Source organism: Agelaius tricolor, unplaced genomic scaffold (genome assembly GCF_023055355.1).
Source record: "Agelaius tricolor isolate 1412-34295 unplaced genomic scaffold, bAgeTri1.0.p SCAF_2, whole genome shotgun sequence".
NCBI classification, from domain to species: domain Eukaryota; kingdom Metazoa; phylum Chordata; class Aves; order Passeriformes; family Icteridae; genus Agelaius; species Agelaius tricolor.
The window spans coordinates 72154117-72176710 of NW_027269262.1; the positions used below are offsets into that span (position 1 = coordinate 72154117).

At 39.3% G+C, this 22594-nt stretch overlaps 1 protein-coding gene across 4 annotated transcripts; it reads left to right on the forward strand.

The window, feature by feature from the left end:
• Window positions 1-226: 226 nt before the first annotated feature.
• On the forward strand, window positions 227-22394 carry ANKRD46 (ankyrin repeat domain 46). Of its 4 annotated transcripts, none has more exons than XM_071421486.1 (5): window positions 264-297; window positions 1990-2056; window positions 14507-14849; window positions 16139-16297; window positions 20336-22394. In XM_071421486.1, exons 3-5 carry the CDS (start codon window positions 14539-14541, stop codon window positions 20550-20552), a joined length of 687 nt encoding a protein of 228 aa, XP_071277587.1. In that variant the 5' UTR covers window positions 264-297; window positions 1990-2056; window positions 14507-14538; the 3' UTR covers window positions 20553-22394. The 4 variants fall into 4 exon arrangements, with proteins under 4 accessions (XP_071277588.1, XP_071277590.1, XP_071277587.1 ...); XM_071421485.1 differs by having other exon boundaries at window positions 270-297; window positions 14504-14849; XM_071421487.1 differs by lacking the exon at window positions 1990-2056 and having other exon boundaries at window positions 227-297.
• Window positions 22395-22594: the final 200 nt, after the last annotated feature.

Consider the following 22594-nt stretch of genomic DNA (forward strand, 5'->3'; position numbering starts at 1 on the left):
TCCTGAACTGAGGAGCCCAGTCCTGAGCCCAGTATAGGAGGGGTGGCGTCACCAGAGCCGAGTACGGGGGGCCGATCACTGCCCTGGTCCTGCCGGCCCCGCTGTTCCTGCTTTCCAGCCTCTCGCAGGCCGGCACCGCACCGCGGCCCTGCCCCGTGCCCAGGCCCCGGCCCGGGGCGCCGTGAGGGGGCGGACGGGCACGGAGCGCCCGGCGGCCTCCGCCCAGCAGGGGGCGCGCGCGCCCGCCCGGCCGCTCGCTCCGCCCGGCGCCGCGCGCCCCCCGAGAGCCCCGCGCAGGTACGGCGGGAGCGGGACGGGACCGCGGGGCCGGGGCGGCAGCGGGAGGCCGGGGAGGGCACGGCAGGGAACCGAGGGCGCTGTCACCGCCACAGGCCCGTGCCAGGCCTGGGGAGGGAGCAGGGGACGGGCCCTGGGCACAGGCCGGCCCGGGAGCCGGAGAGGTGGAGCGCTGTGATGCCGTTTGGTGGGAGAACAGCGGGAGCAGTGGCAGCCTTCAGGGGAGGGGAGGGGAGGGGACGGGGCCGCCCGGCTGACAGGGCATTGGTAAGTGAGCGGCTTTGAACGTGTTTTCTAGGGGTAAACAAGTGAGACTGAAATACATGTTTTAACCTGCTGTCATAACTGTCTTTGATGAAGCAGTTACTGTTTTTATGGGAAAGTGAATAGTTCCCTTTTTAATTTTCTAGACTGCACTAAAGCTGCTGCACGTTGTTATTGTGATGAAAAGGTAGGGATAACACCTGAACTGTAGACAGGATAGGGAAATAACTAGAAACAAACTATGGTGAGTAATATCGAATCGAAAATCCATCAAATCTGAGTAGCAGAGGGTATAAAATTAGTTCTTTGAAGATCAGTCTTAAGACCGATCTTACAAAATATTTAATAGAGGCCTTGATGTAGCAATTAAAATTTTACTGTCTTAATTTGATAGTGATGGGGAGTTGGGAGGCACTGACAGTATTGAAGAGGGTTCTAGTACTACACAGAAAGAATTGGGTGATTCTGAGAAAAAGGATATGAAATAAATTTAATAACAATTTAAAGAATGAGGGTTTAGAGTTGTTACCTTGCAAGCAAAAAAATTGTAGAATAAATTCTTACCAGTTGAAAGCAACACAAAATCAAAAAATGTTAGGTAGTTACAAGATATTGAATTGCAGAAAATGTAAATGCTTACTACAGTGATCCAGTTAAAGGAGTTATTATTACCCATGAACAGAACTCTAGAATTCTTTGTATAATGTTAATCATTCCCAGCAAAAAAACTGGAACAGAAACAGAAGATATGCTGAGGTCAAGTAGAGAAATTAAGAGTCTGTTGGAAGAGGCATTTGGCTTTTTTTAATTTTGCAGAATAATTGTAATTTTGCTTTCTGTTTAACCAGCAAGGTAAACGCCATTAGGGAAATAAACTGAACTAAAGGATCATGTTAATACATGAATAATTTAACATAGATTTTAAGATTAATAATATATGAAAATTTCTAACCATCAGAGAGCACTGATATTTAGGACCAGCCTTCCAAAAGGTCAAGGAAGAGCAAAAACTGAACAATTACTAGATGGAATATGACTGATTTGTAAAAATAATATTTTTGTTTGCTGCATCAGAGGCCTAAGTTTAGTGTTACCTGTAGACTATAGATCAGTTTTTCTTTTTTGTTTGTTTGTGAAATAGGTTATTAGCGAGAACTTGTTAAATTGTTTTTTAGAAGAAAAAAATAGTAATGTTTGCAGTCTGAATAGTAGAGTTGGTGACAGTCAGGAAATGACAATGGCTCATTGCTGGCTTCTTTGTGTTGAAGAAAAGGTGTGATGAGTACGCTGAGATGAGGTGGAGCTTGAAGTGTAGAATGTGCATCTGCTGTCTTCTTACCAGAGCAATGTGAGTTTGCCTCTGCAAGAGGGGACTCTAAAATTCAGTTCTGATCTGTAATCAGTGACACAGAGATTTCTTCTCTTCAGGTATTGGTGTCCTTTAGTTAAAGTTGTCTCATCAGCAAGAGCAAGGAATTTGAAGCAGTGCTTTAAGGTAATTGTGTTATCTCACCTCAAGTTCTTTTGAACTTAATGTTTGAGCACTTGTGGCCTTGAAGTCCTCATCTGCAGCTCAGGACCTGAGATACTTGATTGTCCAAGGAGTGAACCACTTCTAGGGCTCTAGAAGCTCTTCTAGGGATTTGGGTATACTGGAATTTTGAGGGCTGTCACTCTTTTCTTTTGGTCAGTCTGTCAGTTAATATCTCCCCACATGATCTCAATTGTGGATGTTGCACTTCCAGATAGATCAGTTAATAAGCACATAAGATGTTTTAGAGGGCATTGGTTTATACATGCTATGTGGAACACATGATCCCTGAAGCAGTGAGCTGTCCGTGGAGAGACCATCCATAGGATGCTGTTAGAGTAGGCAGCAGGCCTGTCTTGAGTGCATGGGTTTGTTCCACCAAATTTCCATTGTGAGTGTTTATTGTGTGTGTAAGTCAAGAGCACAGATACTGAAATGGTCAGTTTTGTTGTGGTTTCCTTTGCTATTTAAAGATGATACTTAATAAATATGTGGGAAAAAAGGTTTTATCTTGTGCAGTCCTCCACTGCAGCCTTGTCTGTACTTACAGGACTTAGATTCTGGTTGTCATTCATCTATCAGCACCACTTTTCCAAGTGGCATTTTTTCTTTCACTTTTTCAACAAAATTTCAATTGGTTGCGGAACAGAGCTGCTTAAACACCAGTTTTGTCAGTCAGCAAATTTCTGACATCCAAGTAATGCAGCTACATCAGCTGAATTTTATAATATAAACTCAAAGGCATAAATCCTGTACTTCTCGTTATGATATTCTTCAGCATGCTCAAGACCTCTTAGAGAGTGTTAGAGTGTCTGCTGATTGACCAGCAGTAGTGGATGGTGACAGAAGAAGGGCATCAGGATATTTCAGGAATGGCTTGGGGTGTATGGGCTTCCCCTGGATGGTGTAAAATGCTTGTGTGTCTTCTTCACCTTGGAGTTTTTTATCCACAGAAGAAAATGCCTGTCCATGCTATGTGTTAGTACCTTAGGGGTTGGTTCTCTCTGAGAATGGGTACATCTTCAGAGTTTTGCTACAACCAAGACTCATCAGCTTTTCCTCAGGGTTTCTGAGTAGGGTTGTAGATAGAGGTGATGTGGACCTTCAGGAAGCATTAAAACAAAGTAACACACTAGAGGCTGTTGAGGAGAGTGGATGTGTGTAGCATCAAAGACATTTCTTACATGCAGAAGTGGTTGTGTTGAAAAATTATAAAGAAGGCAAAAGAAATTGCCAAAAAAAAGGAAGGAGGCAGAAAGGTGGCACATGAGCTTCAGTGTACACAAAGTTGTACACAAAGATGTTGTCTTGGGTAAAATAATCTGAACCATGCTCATATGGTGGTGAACTTGAGACTGGCAGCCACCAATCAAGACAAAGTGCTTGGAGTTACCACTGAATGTTCCCTGGAAACCTAAGCTCAGTGTAGTGGCAGCCAGAGAGCCAGGAAAATGGTGACTGTCCTCAAAGAGATAGTAAGAAGAAGACAGAGGGCACCATTTTGCTGCTGCAGCTGGTGCACCCACATCTGGGGTAGTTTGTGTGGTTCCAGTCTCTGCATTGGAAGAAGGACACGGTGGGATAGGGGAGGGCAACTGAAAGGAACAAGGGGATCAGCTTCTTTAAGAGGAAAGATTGAAAAGTCAGGATTGTTCACAGAGGATATTGCTGGGGCATGACCAGGGTTATGCAGTGAAGGCAGTGAGTAAAGTGAGAGTTATTCATCCAGTGTTGAGGCAGTTGTTCATGCTGGGGCTGTTGGGAGGTCGTTTCAGATGGATGCAGGGAAGGATGACAGGGGCACTGTGGTGGCAGTGTGAGCAGGTTCAGGAATGAGTTAGAAAATGGACAAAAGGTCTGTTGAAGGGCTGCTCAGGCAGGTCCACAATGTACTGTGGTGGCTGGTGGGTGTGTGTGGAGAATGGACTGCAGGAAGCAGCCAGGCTCTTGCTCTCCCAATGGAGGATCTCTGGTGGCTGCTCTTGAAAGCAGAGCACTGGGTGAGTCGGATCAGCCTTATCCAGGACATCAGTTTAGTCAACTTATGATCAGTAAGACTGGAATAATTTTAGTTCTGCATGGTTCAGTTCTGGCTTCTGAGTTGTTAGAATTTGCATGTACAGCCTAGAAAAGGCAGTGAGCAACAAGGTGATAGTGTTTGCCAGGACATGGGTTGTAAAGATAGAGTCAGCTATGAAAAGCTGCAAAAGAGCCCTGTAAAACTGAGTAACTGGATAATATACTGGCACATGAGTTCAGTGTAAGTAGAGGGATTCAGATAGCATAAAGAGAATCCTAACTTCCCATTACTTCTCTGTAATGAGCAGTATCTTAGAGTTTTGATGAATGGTTCCATGTAAATGTAACAACAGCATTAAGCAGCAGTGGAAAAGTGGAAAACAAACAGTGGAATATTACTGAAGAAACAAGTAAAAAACAAAGCAAAGAATTTTGTCATGACACTTGTTAATCCATGGTTCACCCCACACATCTTGATTGAGTCAACCCTGCTCTGTCTCCCAGCTCACAAAACAGAGTAAAAATGAGTGAGATTCAAAGAAGCAAAACAAGAATGGTCACAAAGACAGACCCCCTTCCAAATGAGGTATGACCAAGAAAGCTGGACTTCAAAATTCATCCTGGAAAGGGATGTGTGAGGAGGCTGTGATGAAGGCCAGTAGAATCATGAGTGGCAGGAAAAGAACATGCAGAGGTGAACAACAGTCTGTTCTTCCTGCAGGAGAGCTGGGGGTCCACAAGGGAAGCTGCCAAGCCCCTGCTTCAGCAAGACCAAAAGATGTTCTTCATAAGAACTGAGTTGGAGAACTTACCAGAGTATGTTGTTGGTATTAAAAGTATTTGTGTTGAAGAGGAGAAAGAGCAGATTCAGAGGTGGAGGTGGAGCCAAATACGTAAAAACCCCATCCATTTTGAATAGAAAAAGCAATATTATATATGCTTGCCCTATTCTATGTTCTTTCTGGCCTCTGCTTTTTGCCACCATTTCAAAACTTTTACTAGGCCTAAAAGGACCTTTGTTGTGATCTGCTGTGGCTACTTTATGTTGGCTCTTTATTCACAGAAGTCATAATTGACGTGGACTTTTTTCACACTTTCTCCTTATCCTTCCTCAAATAGAACTTGTCAAACCCCTTTAAAGAAACATGGTGTCACAGTTTGACGCTGGCGCAATGCCAGTGCCCCCATGAAAATACCTTCTCCCTGGTGTCTGCTGTGAGATGTGACCAGGAATAGAGCAAAGCAAGCTCCAGCTTAGGAATACAGAAGAGAAAACTTTATTAACCTAAAACTATATGTAAAAAGAAACTCACAGAAAGAATGAAAACCTTCCAAAAACATTTCCTCTTCCCCCCACCAATTTTCCAATACATCCATCCCTCAGATCACCAACTCTCAGTCCATCACCACCCTTTAGATAATCAGTTCTCAGTTCATCAAGGAGTGAGGAGTCCCTCTTGTGCCATAGGCTTCCCCTGGAAACACAGTTGAGACCTCTTGGGTTTCCTGTCACTCGTGGCACCGCGCGGAGATCATTTGCCACGGTGACATCTTCCTTCCATGCCCAGTGCTCTCACCACTGAACATGGACCAGAGCTGCTTCTAGGGTTTCCCTTTTAATGGTGCTTTGTCCAGTTCCAAAAAGAGCACAGTCTCTCACTTTCGGGACACCTGCCCCCCCCCAGATTTCACCCCCTGGGGCCGAGGGGTCTCAAGAACAGAGATCTTCTCCTCCACTGAAGATCGAGGGCACCAACCACCCTCCTCACCCCTTGTCTCTGTTCATGCACTCCCATAGCATCACTGTACTCTCTTGACTCCATTTAGGGGGAGCCATTGCCTCCCCCTAAATGCAGTCTCTGTGTCACAGGAAAAAAATGGTTCTGTCCATGGCTATACATGAAAAGTCCAGCCAAAGGCCACTCCATCACCTCCTCCCACCCAAGATTCTTCTCCACTTCTCTTGTGGCCCATTTCCTCTTACCTCATCTCTGTCTCTCTTCTCATTCAGCTCCAGGAGAATTAGCATTTGTGAGGTTTCCATCATCCAAGAAAAGGGTTAAAAATCTCAGTCTCTGCCTGTCCAGAACTCCCACACTGCCCTGCCGGGCACCTTCTCGCCGCACCCCCCCCCCCCCTTCTTTCTCCATCTCGGCTGGCTGCTATCAAATTTCAAGGTGGCACAGGCACAGACACCGGCTCTCTCTCTCTCTCTCTCTCTCTCTCTCGCTCTCTCTCTCTCTCTCTCTCTCTCGCTCTCTGTCTCTCGCTCTCTCTCTCTCTCTCTCTCTCCCTCTCCTGGGGGGGATGGCTGCCCGATGTCTCTTGGTGCTCCTCCATCCACCCTTCCATCCTCAGGGCCCAGGCCCTACCTCACCGGCCGCACGGCGTCCCCTGCCCCGCCCAGCCACAGCATCTGGGCAGGGGAGAGCTCTGCCTGTTTCCCCGCTGGAACCCAAGAGAGAGATTTCCTGGGAGTGCTCTGCTTTTAACCCCCTGTGTTCTCAGAGGCATATCCATGTCCCCAGTGGCCACAACAGGTGCCAATATTCAAATCTGAGCACCTATAGGTTTGACCACAGCATCCCAAAAAACTCACTTCCTCTCAAACCACGACACATGGGTATTGCTGTTCATTGACTAGACACTGGGTTACATGCTGAATATTGATTGGGTCTTTTACAGATGAGTTACTGTTATTTACTAAGTGATCTAGAGCTAGAAGTTCTCCCTATATATGTGATGTCTTTTGTTTTCAAGCTCAGCAGAATAAATTGATGCAAATGGTAAACATCAGTTGAGCTACCTCACTCTCAGGTTCTTTTCAATCATCTTTCATTGCATTTCTGGTCAATTCCAGCCCCTGTGCAGATCAAGAGCTTGAAGCTGACCTCTCATTCTCCTTAGACCTGCCTGTTGTCCTGAGAATGCTTAGGCTGCTGGTTTACTCCCTTCAGTCCCTTTAGACTGAAGTTGGGCAGTCACTTTTACTACTACATGTTTGCCTACATGGAGAAAATTTTTGAGTCTAAGCATAGTGAACAACTATTTGTGCAAAGGTAGTATCACTATGTATATAGCAGTTAGACATACAACCTTAATTGTGTTACCATTTTATCTTGTCACATAAATCCACTGTGACACTGTTACATTTTTAAAGTCATGCTGCATTGATAGATATTTCAAATATTTGAAAGAGTAAATTTATCAATTTACTATTTGTCTTTGATAAACTGGTTTAGTGATTTACTGTGTGAACATGAAAATTCTGAACAGAAATATGTGTATCCAGCAGTTGTAGTAAGAGTTGCATGTTTGACAGTCTTAGTTGTCTTAGCATTGGTACATTGATGTAAAAACATTGTTGGTATAAAATAATGAACTTCAATGAACAAGCAGAGCAAGATATTTTCTCAAAGGTGAAGTCAAGCATACAGTTATATATAAATGACTCACAAATTTAGGAGACATCTGCTTTTAAAAGTGACTTGTTTCTGTTCACTAGCCACTAAACCAGGTTTGATGTTTCACACCAAGGCCATGTCATCAAGGTTATGCATGACTAAGGACATATAAGCTATTATATATATATTATAAGGGAAAAAACTAAGAAAATATGAAATATATAACAAGTCTTTTGGTCACAGGTTCTTAGTTTGCATTATTGCTTTTATTAAGTTCTGATTTCTGATGATTCCTCCTGGACACAGAGAGTTTTTCCCCATGTTAGTTAATATGTCATCTCAGACTTACTGTTTGTCTAGGTAAGGACTAGGTTTTTTGTGTGTGGGTGTTTTGGATTTAGTTTTGGGTATTTTTAAAGAAACAGGCATAAATACATACTTCTTAAAATTAAATACCTTTGGTTTCAGAACTCAAGCAACGTACCTAAGTCCTCATTTCACTAATAGAGAATCAGAGATTAAATGAGAATGCTGTTTATAATGCAAGGAAGTAGCAGTTTGGATTTCAGAATCCTTTTAATAAGGTTTTATAAAATCTTATTTTCAGGCCTTTCATAATTTCCTTCCCAGGATAGTAGAAAACACCACAAATGTAGAAAAAGTGGTCTGTGTGAGTCAAGGCTTACACACCATGCCAGTACAAGAAAGGTGGAGAGGGGTTTTTACAAGGACATGAAACTGGGAATGGCTTTAAACTGACAGAGGGAAAGTTTAGATTGGATATAAGGATGAAATTCTTTCCTGTGAGGGTGAAGAACAAGTGGAAAAGTTGCCCAGAGGAGCCGTGGATGCCCCATCCCTGGAAGTGCTCAAGGCCAAGCTGGCTGGGGCTGGGAGCAGCCGGGTCAGCGGTGTCTCAGGTGTCCCTGTCCGTGGCGGGGGGGCCGGACCAGATGCCCTGTTAAAGTCTCTCCCCCTCACAGCGTTCTGTGATTGTGTTTGTCCCTCCAGTCGGACGGGAATTCAGCAGTCCACGTGGTGGCAGTGTCCGTCCAGCCTCCAGTGCCGCTCCTGCCTCGGCAGCCAGCCGGACACAGCCCGCCTCAGTGTCTTTTCCAGAAGGCTGCTCCGAGGCTGCAGCAAATTTAAACACAAACAATTCATTAAGAGTTGGACAAATTCTCGCTACTCTGTTAATAACCAGACTATTAAACCAATAACAAAACAATATGTAGTAACCTTTAATATTTTCTTGACCAGCATACACCCTACGTGTTCCCAGCAGAAACAAAAAAGGAGTTCAGGTAAAGCTTTGTGAAGAGGTTGATAATTATGACTGATATGATTCAATAACTTTATACAAAAACAGATGTATTCAAACTGGCCACAATGATCAGAGAAGTACTGCAGCTATATACTGGTTTAATTGAGCCAATTGTGAGGAATTAGTTACAGATTATTTGAAAAAAATCTGTAAATTGCCTTTTTTCCTAAATAGTTCTTGCACAGAAGATGAAAGATGAGCAATGTTCAAAAATACTTAGCTGTATATTTGATAGAAGTTAAATGTGCTCAAACATGTAATGCAACTGAATTGCCAGTTAAGTTTAGCAAGGATAAAATGTTTGTGAATCTGCTTGTTAATAAAGGCATTTTAAGTGAATGATCTCTTTCTTGTTTTGTGTACCTAAGAACACAAAGCTTGTACTGTTTTATCTGGGGAAGCATCCTGCAACCTTGGATTGGCATTTGAGGCCTTGTATATTTTTTATCTTGTAGTGTTGACATACTGGGCAATAATGAGCAAAGCTCCCTATTTCTCAAAGCCATCATCTGCTGATCCATAAGAGCAGCAATAGTTGTTAAAGCTTTTTCATAAAGCACTTTGTAGCCTGTACTTGTAAAGCCCTTTGTATGTGCAGTGTCCCAGAGTTTCTGCTTACAGGATGGTCCTGACATCAAGAGATCATTACCTGGATGTCTCATGTGTGCATAAGGGAATGGGACTGATTGGAAACAAATGGCATAAATAATGTCATTCTGTTGGCACCTACCCATGTGGCTGACTAGGGACATAAGAGGGCATGTAGGTGTTATAAACCTGCTGTGATACCTCAAATCCAGGAACTGCTGAAAAAATAGCTAAAGTTAGAAAGTGAAAATCTGCAGAATATAGCAGGGTGTAAAACAGGCATCATGCTGTGCTTAATCTGAGGTGCTGCTCTTAGCAGCAGTTCCATATTGGTGGAGCCATAAAACTGTTCCAGTTTGTACTGAAAAGATAAAGATTTCTAATAGAAAATACAGAACTTAAGTGGATTTTGATGTACATAATGGAGTTCTTTCCTAAATGGAAATGAGTTGATCACATAATTTTTTATTAAATATAATATTTATTCAGTTAAATGACTTCTCAGTAACTTACACATAAATACAGGTGTGCATGAAAACTTAGCAAGGAATTTCTCCCTCAGCATTTTAAGCAAAGTACTGGAATGTTTTTCATTAAATAATGAAGAGGAAGAGCTCTGCAAGGCACTGCCACTGAAGTGCTCTCAAAGTGCATTACAGAAAGAGGATGCTGTTTACCACAAGGGAGATGATAAATGCAAATTTTGCAAGTAACATGTATGGTGTGTTTGCTGGCAGAGGAGGTTATTATTTCCTGGATTTGTTTTAGTTTCCATTTCTTGGTGGTGGCAGTTTCCCTAGTGGTGATCTTACTGATGCCTGGGTTCTAGATGTCAGAGTTTGTATTAATACTGAGAAATCTTGAGGATGGAGTGATCTGAGAGTGTTCTGTGGTACTGATGTGTTGTTCTAAAATAGGGGCAGTTAGTTCAGTTTTCCTGAATGTAATGGGGAAAACTAGTTTTCCAGAACTGGTATGTCCTATAGAGCAGTGACTGGTGATTAATCCCAATTTGGCAGGTTCATTAATACTTCTGTAGTGGAGAGATGGGTCCCATGAGTGATGGTGTTTCTCATGTGGAGCTGTTCTCTCCTGTTCCTGGGGCTGTTTGGTAGCTGTTGAACTTAAGGAGAAAGCAGAGACCACAGCATATATTTAGTAAAATAAAACTGTGCACAGTTAACACAAATTTTAGGACTAGTTTAAGAAGTGACAGAACTTGCATTTAGCTCTGTGGTTTGAATTTTTCAAGATCACTCCTGACTTCTGCAGATGAGAATGTGTCCTGCAACAGATGAGTGTGGGACAATGAGTTACCATTTTAAACAGTTCAGTGGGAGACAACTGACTCCTAGTAAATAAATTATTTTTACAGGATCACTTAATATAAGCATTCCTTTTGAAAACAAAACAGCTTGGTTAAATTTTCTTATTCTGTGCTATATGTGTAATTGAAGAGGCTTACAGCATAATTTCTGAAGTTATTAATTAAGAAGTACAATGTGTTGAGGCTAAAGAAATGCATAAATCTAGGGAAAATGTATTCTTACATTATGGCTTTCTAATGGGAATCCTTCTAGATTGGGAGGATGTCTTTGAATTTACTTTTTTTCACAAATCTAATTTTCTGTCAAAGTACCAAGTTATTAAAAGCAAACTTTTTTTTAACAAAAATATTATTTAACAGATACATTTTCAGTAGATAGTGATGCATTTTTACAAGCAGTGATTCTGTTTTTAAAAATTAGATTTATTTAAGTAGTAGTAGTAGTAATTTTTTGGGATGTTCAGGATGGTCATTTTGCAATATTTTGTGTCTTACTACTAATGCAAGTCAATTTGTCCTAATTGGTGCTTATGAAATCAGTCCTTACTGGTAGGATGTCAGCTTATGGACAGGTTCAGAGTTGTTACCTGATTCACCTTTCAGAAGCAATTTAAATTGAATGGCTAATGCTGTTTTGTTTCTAAATTTTGCTCCTAAGTCTGTTGTATCAGATAGTCATTGCAATAATAAGCTTTTTTGATACTGTGGGCAGAAGTGCAACCACCATTTGTTTAAGGAAAAATATCTAATTAATTTTACTTGTGATTTTTTTTTATGAGTTTTCTTACACAGGAAATTTTGCTAGGTTGGGTTAATTTTAAGGCAAGACCATGCTGTTTGGAGACTGACATTTTAAAGATGGTGCATAGTTCAGCTTTGTGTGCAGTTTGTATTTGGCATAGGTTAGCTAGCCATATGTGAAATAGAATTGTGTTAGTAGAAAAAATCTTTTTAATCACAAAGATAAATCAAACCAGATGGTCCAGATTTTTTTTGTGAATGCATTTGCTTAGTCCACAATGTTCAAGTATTGGGAAGAAGGATTTGCCTCATCTCTGTCTTTCTTACTGTGAAATACTAAGGTTTTACTTTAGTCTTCTACACATGAGTGATTAGTTCTAGATTTTAGTGATGATAAATTCTGAATCAGAATGACTTCCAGTTACACTTTCTGTTAACTGCTAGTATTTGTGCTTCCTTTTCTGAGAAGATAAGGAGGTGACTTTTTTCCTAGGTATTATTAGCTAATGTTTCATCACAGTTGGGGAATTCTCTAAGGCTTTACCAGACATACACGTCTGGTATGAAAATACAGCCATTAGCTTATATTTAACAGAGCATGCCATGCTGTTTCTCAAACAGCCTACGTTTCTTCCAGTATAGTATTCTCATGTTGATTTATGTTAGGCCTTGTTTTATTAAGCAGGTTTAAACACTGAAGCATTATTTTACAAGCAAACCACTTTTTGTCAAGTGTGAGTAGGGGTTTGTGGTATTGATATGCTGCTACTATGGCTGATAATTGGAGGTTTTAAAATGATTTATGACCTTGCTTTAGGGAAGATTTAATGCAGAATATAAAGGTCACAATCACATCACAGAGAAACTGGGCCCATTATTTTTCTCAGTGAACACTGGATGAGCAGAGTGGAAGAAAAATTCTCATATCATTCATGATTTGGGTGGAAAATGGGCAAGAAAATTGAAATTGCTGTCAGCTGGGAATCATAGCTTTGTAGCATCCAGGGGGTTGTAACATATTCACTGAAAATTCAAGTAATTACATTTTACTTTCTTTTTGTATAGGGTTATAAGGAGGCTGTCAGTGCCCTGCATGACTCCAGTCTCACACTAAGTTTTATGGTGTATCAGTGAACCGGCCACTTGCTATTGGAGATGGTTGTGGAAAAGAGTTCTTGAGCCAGTGATGTACTGTCACGTGCTTGAAACCATACTTGCAGCCTAGAGGAATGTACTCTGCTTAGAATCATTCCTTATACAGATACCAAGACATAGAATTTATTTCTATCTCTTTCTCTTCAGCATCCAATAAAGAAAAAAACATTGTGCGTTCCCGCACTGGAAAACTAGATGAGTGTTGATATATGTAGCAGAATTTGTCCAGATAGGAAACACAGCCTAGTGAAGTTTAAATATGATTTATTAAACTCAACGGCCCCCAGTGCTAGAGCTGTTATTCAGACCAGTGTGTACACATTTTGAAATTACTTCTGGAGGTACTTTGATCTTGAATTTGATCTAAAACATGAGGGAAGAGCTATAAAATATAGAGATTATGAACTCTCATAAAAGGAGAGGTTTTAAATTGAATTCTTTGGCTACTGGCCATGTTTCCATTCTGCTGGCTGAATGAGTGCACTGGTGTGGAAGGATACCTTATATAGATGAGAAAATTTAAATCTGTGTATAGCAGTTTTAATAAGAGATTCAGATAGTTAATCAGAACACTGCTACACCGTGAGCCCAGAATAGAACCCCTGGGCAAGTGAAAAATACTGTTTCAAGTGACATTTCAGTTCACTTTCTATTCCAAGCTTATCTACTAAAATCACGTTTCCCTCCTATCACTTTAACTTTTTCATGTATCTGTTGAGATTACTTCTAGAGAAATTTCACTTACTTATATGATTTTTTTTTCTTTTTTCCACCTCTCTGAGGCAGTACAAAAAGGGGACTGTTGTCCAGTCTTCTAGATGTTATCATTGCTTAAAATTGCCTCATGAACATTCTACCATTCTCTTGCTAAATCATTCTCTTTTTCCTTATTGTTTTCAAGTAATCTTTTCTGTGTCCTGTAAGCACGCAGTGTCATCATGATTTGACTCACCCTTAAAATATTCTTCTGCAAAACTGAAATCATAGTTCATCAAATATTCTATACCAAGTAATCCATGGTGAAATATTTATCTTCTTCTCTTGTCTGTCCTGATACAGAAAAGGGCTTAATCCTTTATTTAGTATTAAGCCAGAAAAACTGCATTTGTATTTCTCCATGTTGAGGTTCTACTCAAACCCACAGTAGCTCTGTGCTTGATTTTACCATTGTCTTCCTTGCACCCACTTCAGTTTTCAGTGGGCAATTTCACCTAATACATTCAGTTTCCTGTGTTCTGTATTGCTGTTCTTGTTTGTTCTATAGTTTGTGTATCTCTGACACTGTAAAAATAATGTTCTCAAAGACTATTGAAAAATACATTTAATGCAGAATGAAGAAATTAGTATTTTTATTAAGCATTTTTATCTGTACTGTAGTTTGTGCATTGAAGTTCAAAATCAGAGAGTGAAAATCCATTGGAGCAGCTTTGCTTATAGCTGGTAAAAATTGCAGTTAGGGTGACTGTACCAGTGGACTGAATTGTTTAGAGTTTCCTCATTTATGAAAAGTTCTTCCTTTCTGTCCCAATCTGTGGTGTTTTGCCCTTTAATATCAATGCTACTACATGTGGTTCCTTACTAGGTTGAAAACCCATCACCTGTCTGGCATCTGTGGCAGAGATCTTACCAGTTTCCTCTCCTAACAAAGCTTTGCTGCTCTTTCTAGAGGTGTAAGCTCTTTCCTTTTTACCAGAAGGGAATGCAGCACACAAAGTTAATGTGTATGACAGGAAGGTTTCAGAGTTGACCTATAAGCTACTTTGCATTCTTGTTTGGGACCTGAGCAGTCTGGTGAATATTAGCATTGTGTTTATTTGCCTGGTTTCACCATCATTTCTTCACCCTTTTTCTAGCAGGTTGCTCACCTCCTCCTGAGAGAGTCAGAGCAATGTCCTACGTTTTTGTGAACGACTCCTCCCAGACCAACGTGCCTCTGCTGCAGGCCTGTATTGATGGAGATTTCAACTACTCCAAGCGGCTCCTGGAGAGCGGCTTTGACCCAAACATCCGTGACAGCCGGGGCCGAACTGGCCTGCACCTGGCTGCAGCCAGAGGAAATGTAGACATCTGTCAGCTCTTGCATAAATTTGGTGCTGACCTGCTAGCCACTGATTACCAGGGGAACACAGCCCTTCACCTGTGTGGCCATGTTGATACCATCCAGTTCCTAGTTTCTAATGGACTTAAAATTGATATTTGGTAAGTCACTTTTTACAGTACTTATTTTATAGTACATTAGTCTTCTGTCACCAGAGCCTTGCATATAAATCTGCTGTTGCTGAAATGCTGTATTTGGTGCAATTCTACTTTACAAAGATACCACTTAATTAAAAAAAAGAAAAATAAAAAGGCAGGAAAACAGTAAGAGGCCACTTCTGCTAGTCTGTGCAGCAAGCAAAGCAAATGTAAATAGCTGCTGCTGGTGTGAGCTGCTGTATCTAATTGTGCCTCATTTATGATATTGCTGCCCTGGTTTGGCCAGACAGCCAGGTGTGGGTGGTTGGCACCAAAGAAAAAATCACATTGACTACTTTAAAAGAATTTCTCCACCCCATTTTCTATTGTGGTACTATCTAAGACAAAGAAAATACAGTATATGTGTGTGTCAGTTCATTCCCATACTCTTCTGGTAACAATGCTTCCTTTCAGTGTTTTTGCCCTCCCTCAAAGTCTGTGACTCAGAATATTGTATATTCTTTCCTTCTGGCTTCCAGCAGCTGTCAGATGCCAGTGCTCAGATGGAAGCTCTCAAGCTGCAAAATAACTAGCTGTTTCATTCCTGTGCTGAATTACTTTGTTTGTGGAACTTTCTGCATATTCACAATGTGTGCAAAAGCCAGGAGTAATGTCAAAACCTTTTGAGTTTTTAAATCTGTCCCTTTTTCACCTGTCCCTCATTAGTGCTTTCAACTCAGCAAAACTAGTTATTGGTAGACCCGATTATTTATGTGTTGTGGGTTGGGACTTTTCCACCGCATTTCAAACAGCTCTGGTGGAAATTCCTGGTCTAAAGGCAGCTCTGGACCTATTCACTATTATTTTAATAGCAGCAGTGGGACCATCTGTATTTTATTTCATTTCTGCCTCATGTCCTAATACCCTCATGGAAAAGGAACTATTAGGAGCCAGATTGCACAATTCTTTCTTGAAATTAAGCTTAAACTTGAACATTGCCATAAATCTACTGGGGTTTTTTTGTTTGTTTTTTTTTTTTTTTGCTGTAACACCCAGATTCCAATTAGATTAGAGTCCTAAGAATTCAATTTTATTAGAGGGGGAAAAGAGTTGTGCAATTTCAAACCTAAATATACTTATTTTCTTCAATATCCAATTGTGCTGTAACTTGGATAGATTGGAATTTATTACTGTCTGATAAAACGGAAAATAGTTCTCAGGACTTACTAAATTGTAATATGTTATGCTGAGTTGACATTTTACAAAATTTCTATGTTAAAATTTTCTTATGTCTTTTTATGGGCTTGTTTTAGCAACCACCAAGGTGCAACACCACTTGTTCTTGCCAAACGAAGGGGTGTGAATAAAGATGTGATTCGACTGCTGGAATCTTTAGAGGAGCAGGAGGTGAAAGGATTTAACAGAGGAGCTCACTCAAAGCTGGAGACAATGCAGACAGCTGAAAGTGAAAGGTATTTACCAAACAAAAATAACTACCAGGAGAAATAATGTTTATGGCTTTAGATTTGTGGGATTGACTTGATTGCTTATTCCTCAAAACAGATAATATCAAATTTGGCCTGACATTATCAAATCAAAATTGAGTGTTGAATTCTGGAAAAATCAAAAATCAAAATTAAGTGTTAAATTTTGGAAAAATCTCTTTAAACTGATCCAATGTAAGAAAAAAAGGAACTTCTATTGAGATTTTAATTTTATGGTAAAATTTTTTTTAAAAATTGCTAATTTTCCATTCGGAGTCCCTAACACAAATATTCTACCACCTACCACAAAGCCAAGTGGGAAATAGTGTGAAATGCAAAATGGCAGCATCACAGGCTAAACTGACATCCTTTTGATGATTTTCTATGCAAAAAAAGGGGTGGGAGACTTTATCAATCTCAACCTGAATAAACGATTTTATATGGTGTCATATCTAAAATTTCTATTGTTAGCAGTCCTGGAAAAGATGGAGAATAAGAATATTTTGATGGCTAAAGAGATTGTTAATGCAGAACTCAGGATTTTGAGAAAATTGCTGACCATTTCAGGGAAATTGTTGGGTTAGAGGGAAGTTAATAATGAATTCCTAAAAGTCTGGTTCTGGGACTGTGCTTACTTAAAATTTTCTTAAATAAAAAAGCAAAAGCATGAGAAGTATGGTTAGTGATTTCCTCCAAGAAATGAGGAAAATTGAGATGGCATAGACAAAAAGCTGGGGTTACAAGGGAGAGGAAATCAATAGTAATAAATTGTGATTCTGTAGCACAAAATGCAACTGTAATTACTGAAAGTTGTATGCTATAAAATAAAAGTTTCTCAGCAAAAACCAAACATATAAGGAGAACAGGCTTGGTGCATTAGTCAGTTCCGGGAGTTAATGCTACCCTGAGAAATGCAGTGAAGTCCTACAAAGCACAAAACAAGACATTTTCACTACATAAAGAAAACAGTCAGTCCTGTTGTATAAAACAATGGTGACTTCTGCTCTCTGGTATGTCTTATTATGCTGCTTACCCCTATTCAAAAAAACTGGATTTTTTTATACTGTCTAATGATGACCATGAACTATGACTACTGGAACATTATATCACAAAAGACGGAGTTTTGTCATATAACTGTTGCTTGGTTTATGTGAAAATGTAGACAGGCTGTACTGTAAACAGAAAAGAAGCTGTATAGATGGAGTTAGATCTAAGCTGAGTAAACAGAAAAGGTGAAACCAACAAAACTGCAGAAATAATACTCAGTACTCCCATTAGGTTCTTTCTTACCCATCAGGTGACCTTACAGTCAGAGAGACTATTCTAAACCCTGAAACAGAAAATTAATTTTATTTTCAAAATTATGTGGTTATACATTGAGAGAATTAGTACACATTACCTTTCGGACTTCACTAACTTTTACTGAAAATTTCTTGACACACAGAAATGCACTTAGGCTGATTTTGTTTAAGCATATGAATGAACAGCTCAGCCAGCCCCATTTAAATTTTGGTTTTTTATTTGATGGTGTCCCTTTAACAAACATAGCTTCCTTTCTGTTATTTGACCTTCATAAATGTTATATTGTTTGCTTTGGCCAGGAAGTCAGCAACTCTCCTTGGGGACAGGCACAGAGACATAAACAGTGCACTACCCAGCTTGTTTGGGAACGTGTTTAAAATGTCTGAAATACATTATTTTTGAAGTAACAAATGACAGATGTCTACAGGAGCCAAAGCAAATGAGCTTGTGTGCTGTTTGCTTTGTAAATAAATAATATCTTTTAACCAGTTGGCTTTTCAGACCTTCACAGTTTCACTTATCCCTCTTTGTATTATTTTCACATTTTAGGGACACTTAGATTAATGTCTTCTGTCCTCTGCCCTCTGAACTCTTGCATTATGTATGAACCTATGGAGAAATAACCTTCTTTCTAAAAACAGTCTCTGGCTCCAGTTTTCTGCTCCTTACTACAGGCAGTTGCTGCTGCTCGGGAAGCAGAGGCCAGAGCTCTGTTCCCAAGTCAAATTTGGTTTTGCTTGCTTTGCCCTGCTGCCAGGAGGCAGAGCTCCCTCTGTCCCTCTCTCACACAGACATCTGTCCTTCTGCACAGCCCAGCAGGACCTGTGGCTGTGCCACAAGCATGTCTAAATGTGAACTCCCACCTGCTGCTGGACGCAGAACATCTGTCTGGGCTGTGTGGCACAAACTCTTCTCTTCTTTGACATGTTGCTGCACTAACAGATTTTATGCAGCTCTAATTTGTAATAAGAAAAAATATCTTGAATAGCATCAGTTTTAATCGGGTTATAATATAAAATAGTAAAAATGTTTTCTGTGTACCCTTTTTAATGAGCAACCATGTGACCTTTCCACTTAAATTGCATTGCACCTTTATTTAACCTCTCTGTGGTTATGTATTAACTAGTTAGTACTTAGGAGTAAGCAATTCTGTTCTGCACAAAGGGCTGTTTTTTTACTAAACCCTTTGTTTTGCTTGGGAAATCATAAGTAAGGAAGATTACTAAATCCTGCACCTATGGGTAAGCTAAAATAGCTTTACAGCATGGTAAATATTTAAAAAACAAAAATACAGGCTGGTTAATAGGCAATTCCTGAAATCTTGTGCACATGATGCTGCAATACTTGAGCAAGTTGTGGGAGTTCAGGCTAATTGTTCTTCAGTGGTTACACTTCCTGAGAAAAAATACCATATGAATAGTGTGAAGTTTTCCCATGGTGTAATCTTAGAAGAGAGCTTTGTGAATGAGACTTTTTTCTGATAACCATCATTTTTCAATTTATTTCTGTCATGAAGAACAGCAGCATTTCTACAATTAGTTTTGACTTGGAAATTACTTTTCCTTGATTTTTTAATTTTTTTTTATTAGTCTTGTAAGAAATATCTAAGAATGTGGTAATGGAAAGCAGTTAAAAGGGAGGAAAAGAATTTTTTTTTCTTTTGCTTACATTCTGCTATTGACATCATTGAATATGTGATTGGTTCCACCATTTCCTTTCTGTGTTTGTCAGGGCCTGATCCTGTAAACACCCATGTATGTAATTTCACTCAAGTAATAAGTAGTAAGAATGTGGAGATGGCCAAAATTTTAAGTGAAGTCAGGCTATGCAAAAGCTTTCCTATTCTTCATGAGATTTTTCATAAGCAACAGATAGTTTCCTGTTACAATTGTGAAACCAGCAAAATTTGTAGAATTACTCACAAAGCTGTGCAGGATTTTGAGACAATTTACATATTTTCTAAAGGTGATCATTGTCAAGAAGACTGCCTCTCTCAGATTTTATATTTGTTTTTTATGAAAAGTGAGAATTCTGCTCTCTCATTTATAGTCTGACAATTTAAAGGGGCCTGATAGATTAGCAGTGGAATGCTAAAACATCAAAGAAGTCACTGAACACCATATGGCAGAAAACACAGCAATGCTAACTTGTTCAGAAAGTTTCTGAGCTTCTTGTTATCCAAAGTTATTGTTTTCTGTGATTTTTAATGCTTTTTTAGAAGGGGCATGTAACAAAGATATCCAGGAGAATATTAAAGGTCACTGCACAACTCAGCATCTCAATTAATATTGGTTAAAGCTTCCATTTTATTAATCAGAGTTTATTTTTAGTCATGATTTGTTTTATTAACAAATAATGTATGCCCCTTGAGGTCTTAACTTATGCTTCATTGTATTTTACTAAGCCATATTTAGTAGGAATTACGGGGACTGACCTTTGAAGGCTTCTGGGTAGCAGGCCTGAAAATTCAGTGCAGTTATACATACACAAATATATTTCTCTTTGTACAGGTTAATAAAATGTCCTTTCAGCTAAAATAAGTTTAGAATTAGAAGTGTTTTCTGATCTAATTTGTCTTGATTTAGCAGAAGCAATGCTATAAATCAGTAGGGGGGTTTGATTTTTAATCTGTTTTAATGTTTCAGATGCCCTTAGTGGGATCACTGTCACGCTTACAGATGCATTCTTTTACTCTGATGTATTTTTAACTTTAATCCTTTGTAGTGCAATGGAAAGCCATTCCCTTCTTAATCCAAACCTGCAGCAAGGTGAAGGAGTTCTTTCCAGTTTCCGCACGACGTGGCAGGAGTTTGTGGAAGACCTGGGCTTCTGGAGGGTGCTGCTCCTCATCATTGTCATCGCTCTCCTGTCCCTTGGAATTGCATATTATGTTAGTGGGGTGCTTCCTTTTGTAGAAAACCAGCCTGAACTGGTGCACTGAAGCAAATGCAAAGAAGTACACAAGTCCTTTTCCCTGTTCTAATCCAATCTTATTTTGAGCTTGGAATTATTTGCTTGGTGCAGACAGTGGCAGCTGTATATACTGTTTGCCTTTTGTACTTACTATTAACCCCTTTGGAGGAGGGATTAATTAATTTCAAGTAAAACACTGATTTCTAAAGCATTCCTAAGATACCTCTGACTTACCTTGACTTGCAAGCAAGATGTGAAGATAGTCCTCTCTGATAAAATATTGTGATTAGAAAAGGTCTTTCTTTATGAATATTAAGTTCCTGCATATGAAAAATATATCTTAGTACAGAACCACATTTGGTTTATTTTATCTATGAAGAGAGGTAAATCTATTGTTGGATTTTTTTGTAAGTGCTTCAGTTGAAAGAAAAATACTCTTAGAAGTCCCCTTCAAGAAATCTTAATGTAATAACACTTTCTGATATATAGATGGTGATAAGCTGCAACTCCATAGTTGTTTTAATGCCTCTCCATAGTTTCCTATCTGCTAGTTTATAAAAATAATGAGAAATAGTTCAAGTTCTACTATGTTGCTGTTGTACAGATCACTCCTTTATTTATTAGGTTAATGTAGTGCGTCTTCCCCAGATGAATTTAATGTTGTTAATACCTGCCTGAAGTAAAATTTATAGAATAAAACTGTTTGTTGTGCTTTAGAAGAAGACTTGAGCTGAAAATTTTGCATTTTTGTTGAAATGTTGCTAAGCAAACTTTCTTTGTAAGGGTAATTAAAAAGTGATTTAGGTGTTCTGCCATGTATATACTAATTCTGTAAGGTCATTGTGAAATATATCACGAAGGATAACTTTTTTGTCCTCCCATAAGGGTCAGACTGTACCATGTAATTGTGTTTTCATGTTTGTGGAGAGAACTTGATTTAATAGAATTCCTTTCTAGAATTGTTTTCCATTTCCATTTCACTTGCTTTCAGACAGAACCTACAGGCTTATGAATTATTTTCTGAGTATGCAGAATAAAGGTGTTTAAAATACTAATATTTAGGAACATTGTATGAAGTTAAATCTTGATTCATTCCTATTTCGCTTCCCATTTTGCTGTGAAACCTTTTGTTGTAAATAACCTAGGGATACAAATCCGTTTGATACTTCTTTAGGAAGGCTGGAAAGGTATTGCATAGTAAGTGGGAGATTTTCAAAGAAAGTGGATTCTCTCTCCCCATGCTGATTAGACATCTAATTCTCTTTTGCCATTGCCTTGCAAATCCCAAACAAAATGAATTCTGTGAGCCTAAGGAATCAATTTTTTTTCTTAATTAGTCCCTCCTCAGTTGTTGCTAAATAACATAATACATTTATTGTACATTTAAATGTAACCTTCATGGTTCTGTTCTGGTACCATGTATATTTTTATTTCTTGTTTATTGGTTTGAATGAAGGGGGTTGTTGTCTTTGTTTTGATGGGTGATATGGGTTTCACTGGAGCTGGGCCCCATTCTAAATTGCATCTGAATAAATCTTGATCTCAATTCTTAAGTTAGACTTCTAATGACGAAATACTTTTTTTAACAGCACAATGCTGCAGAAAAAAAAAAAAAAACATCTTAAAAAAACCAAAAAATGAGAGCATATTCCTCTTCTGAATATTTCACTTATGGTGCCATTGTTCCCGAAGATAAATATAAACTCATCAGATACCTAAATTAGACTTGCTTGTCTAAATAAGTACATTTCTGTTAATAATACCATGCATCTTGATTAATGATATTATCTTTCAGTATGTATTATCTGCATAATTTGTAATTGTATTCTCAGTATGGGTGAATGCCACAAATAAATATATGTAGTAAATATGTTTTGGTTTATTATTGCATTAGTGCGGCAGTAATGACACTACCCCATTTTACTTAGTTTGTTGTGCATTGATAATGAATATTTCAGAAGTGGGGAACTTCCCTACAGAAGAAATGGCAAACATGCAGCTGCTATAATGAGATTTTAGAGCACAGGTTCTTTAGATTTGCCTGTTTTGTTTTCAGTATTGTTGCTGAAT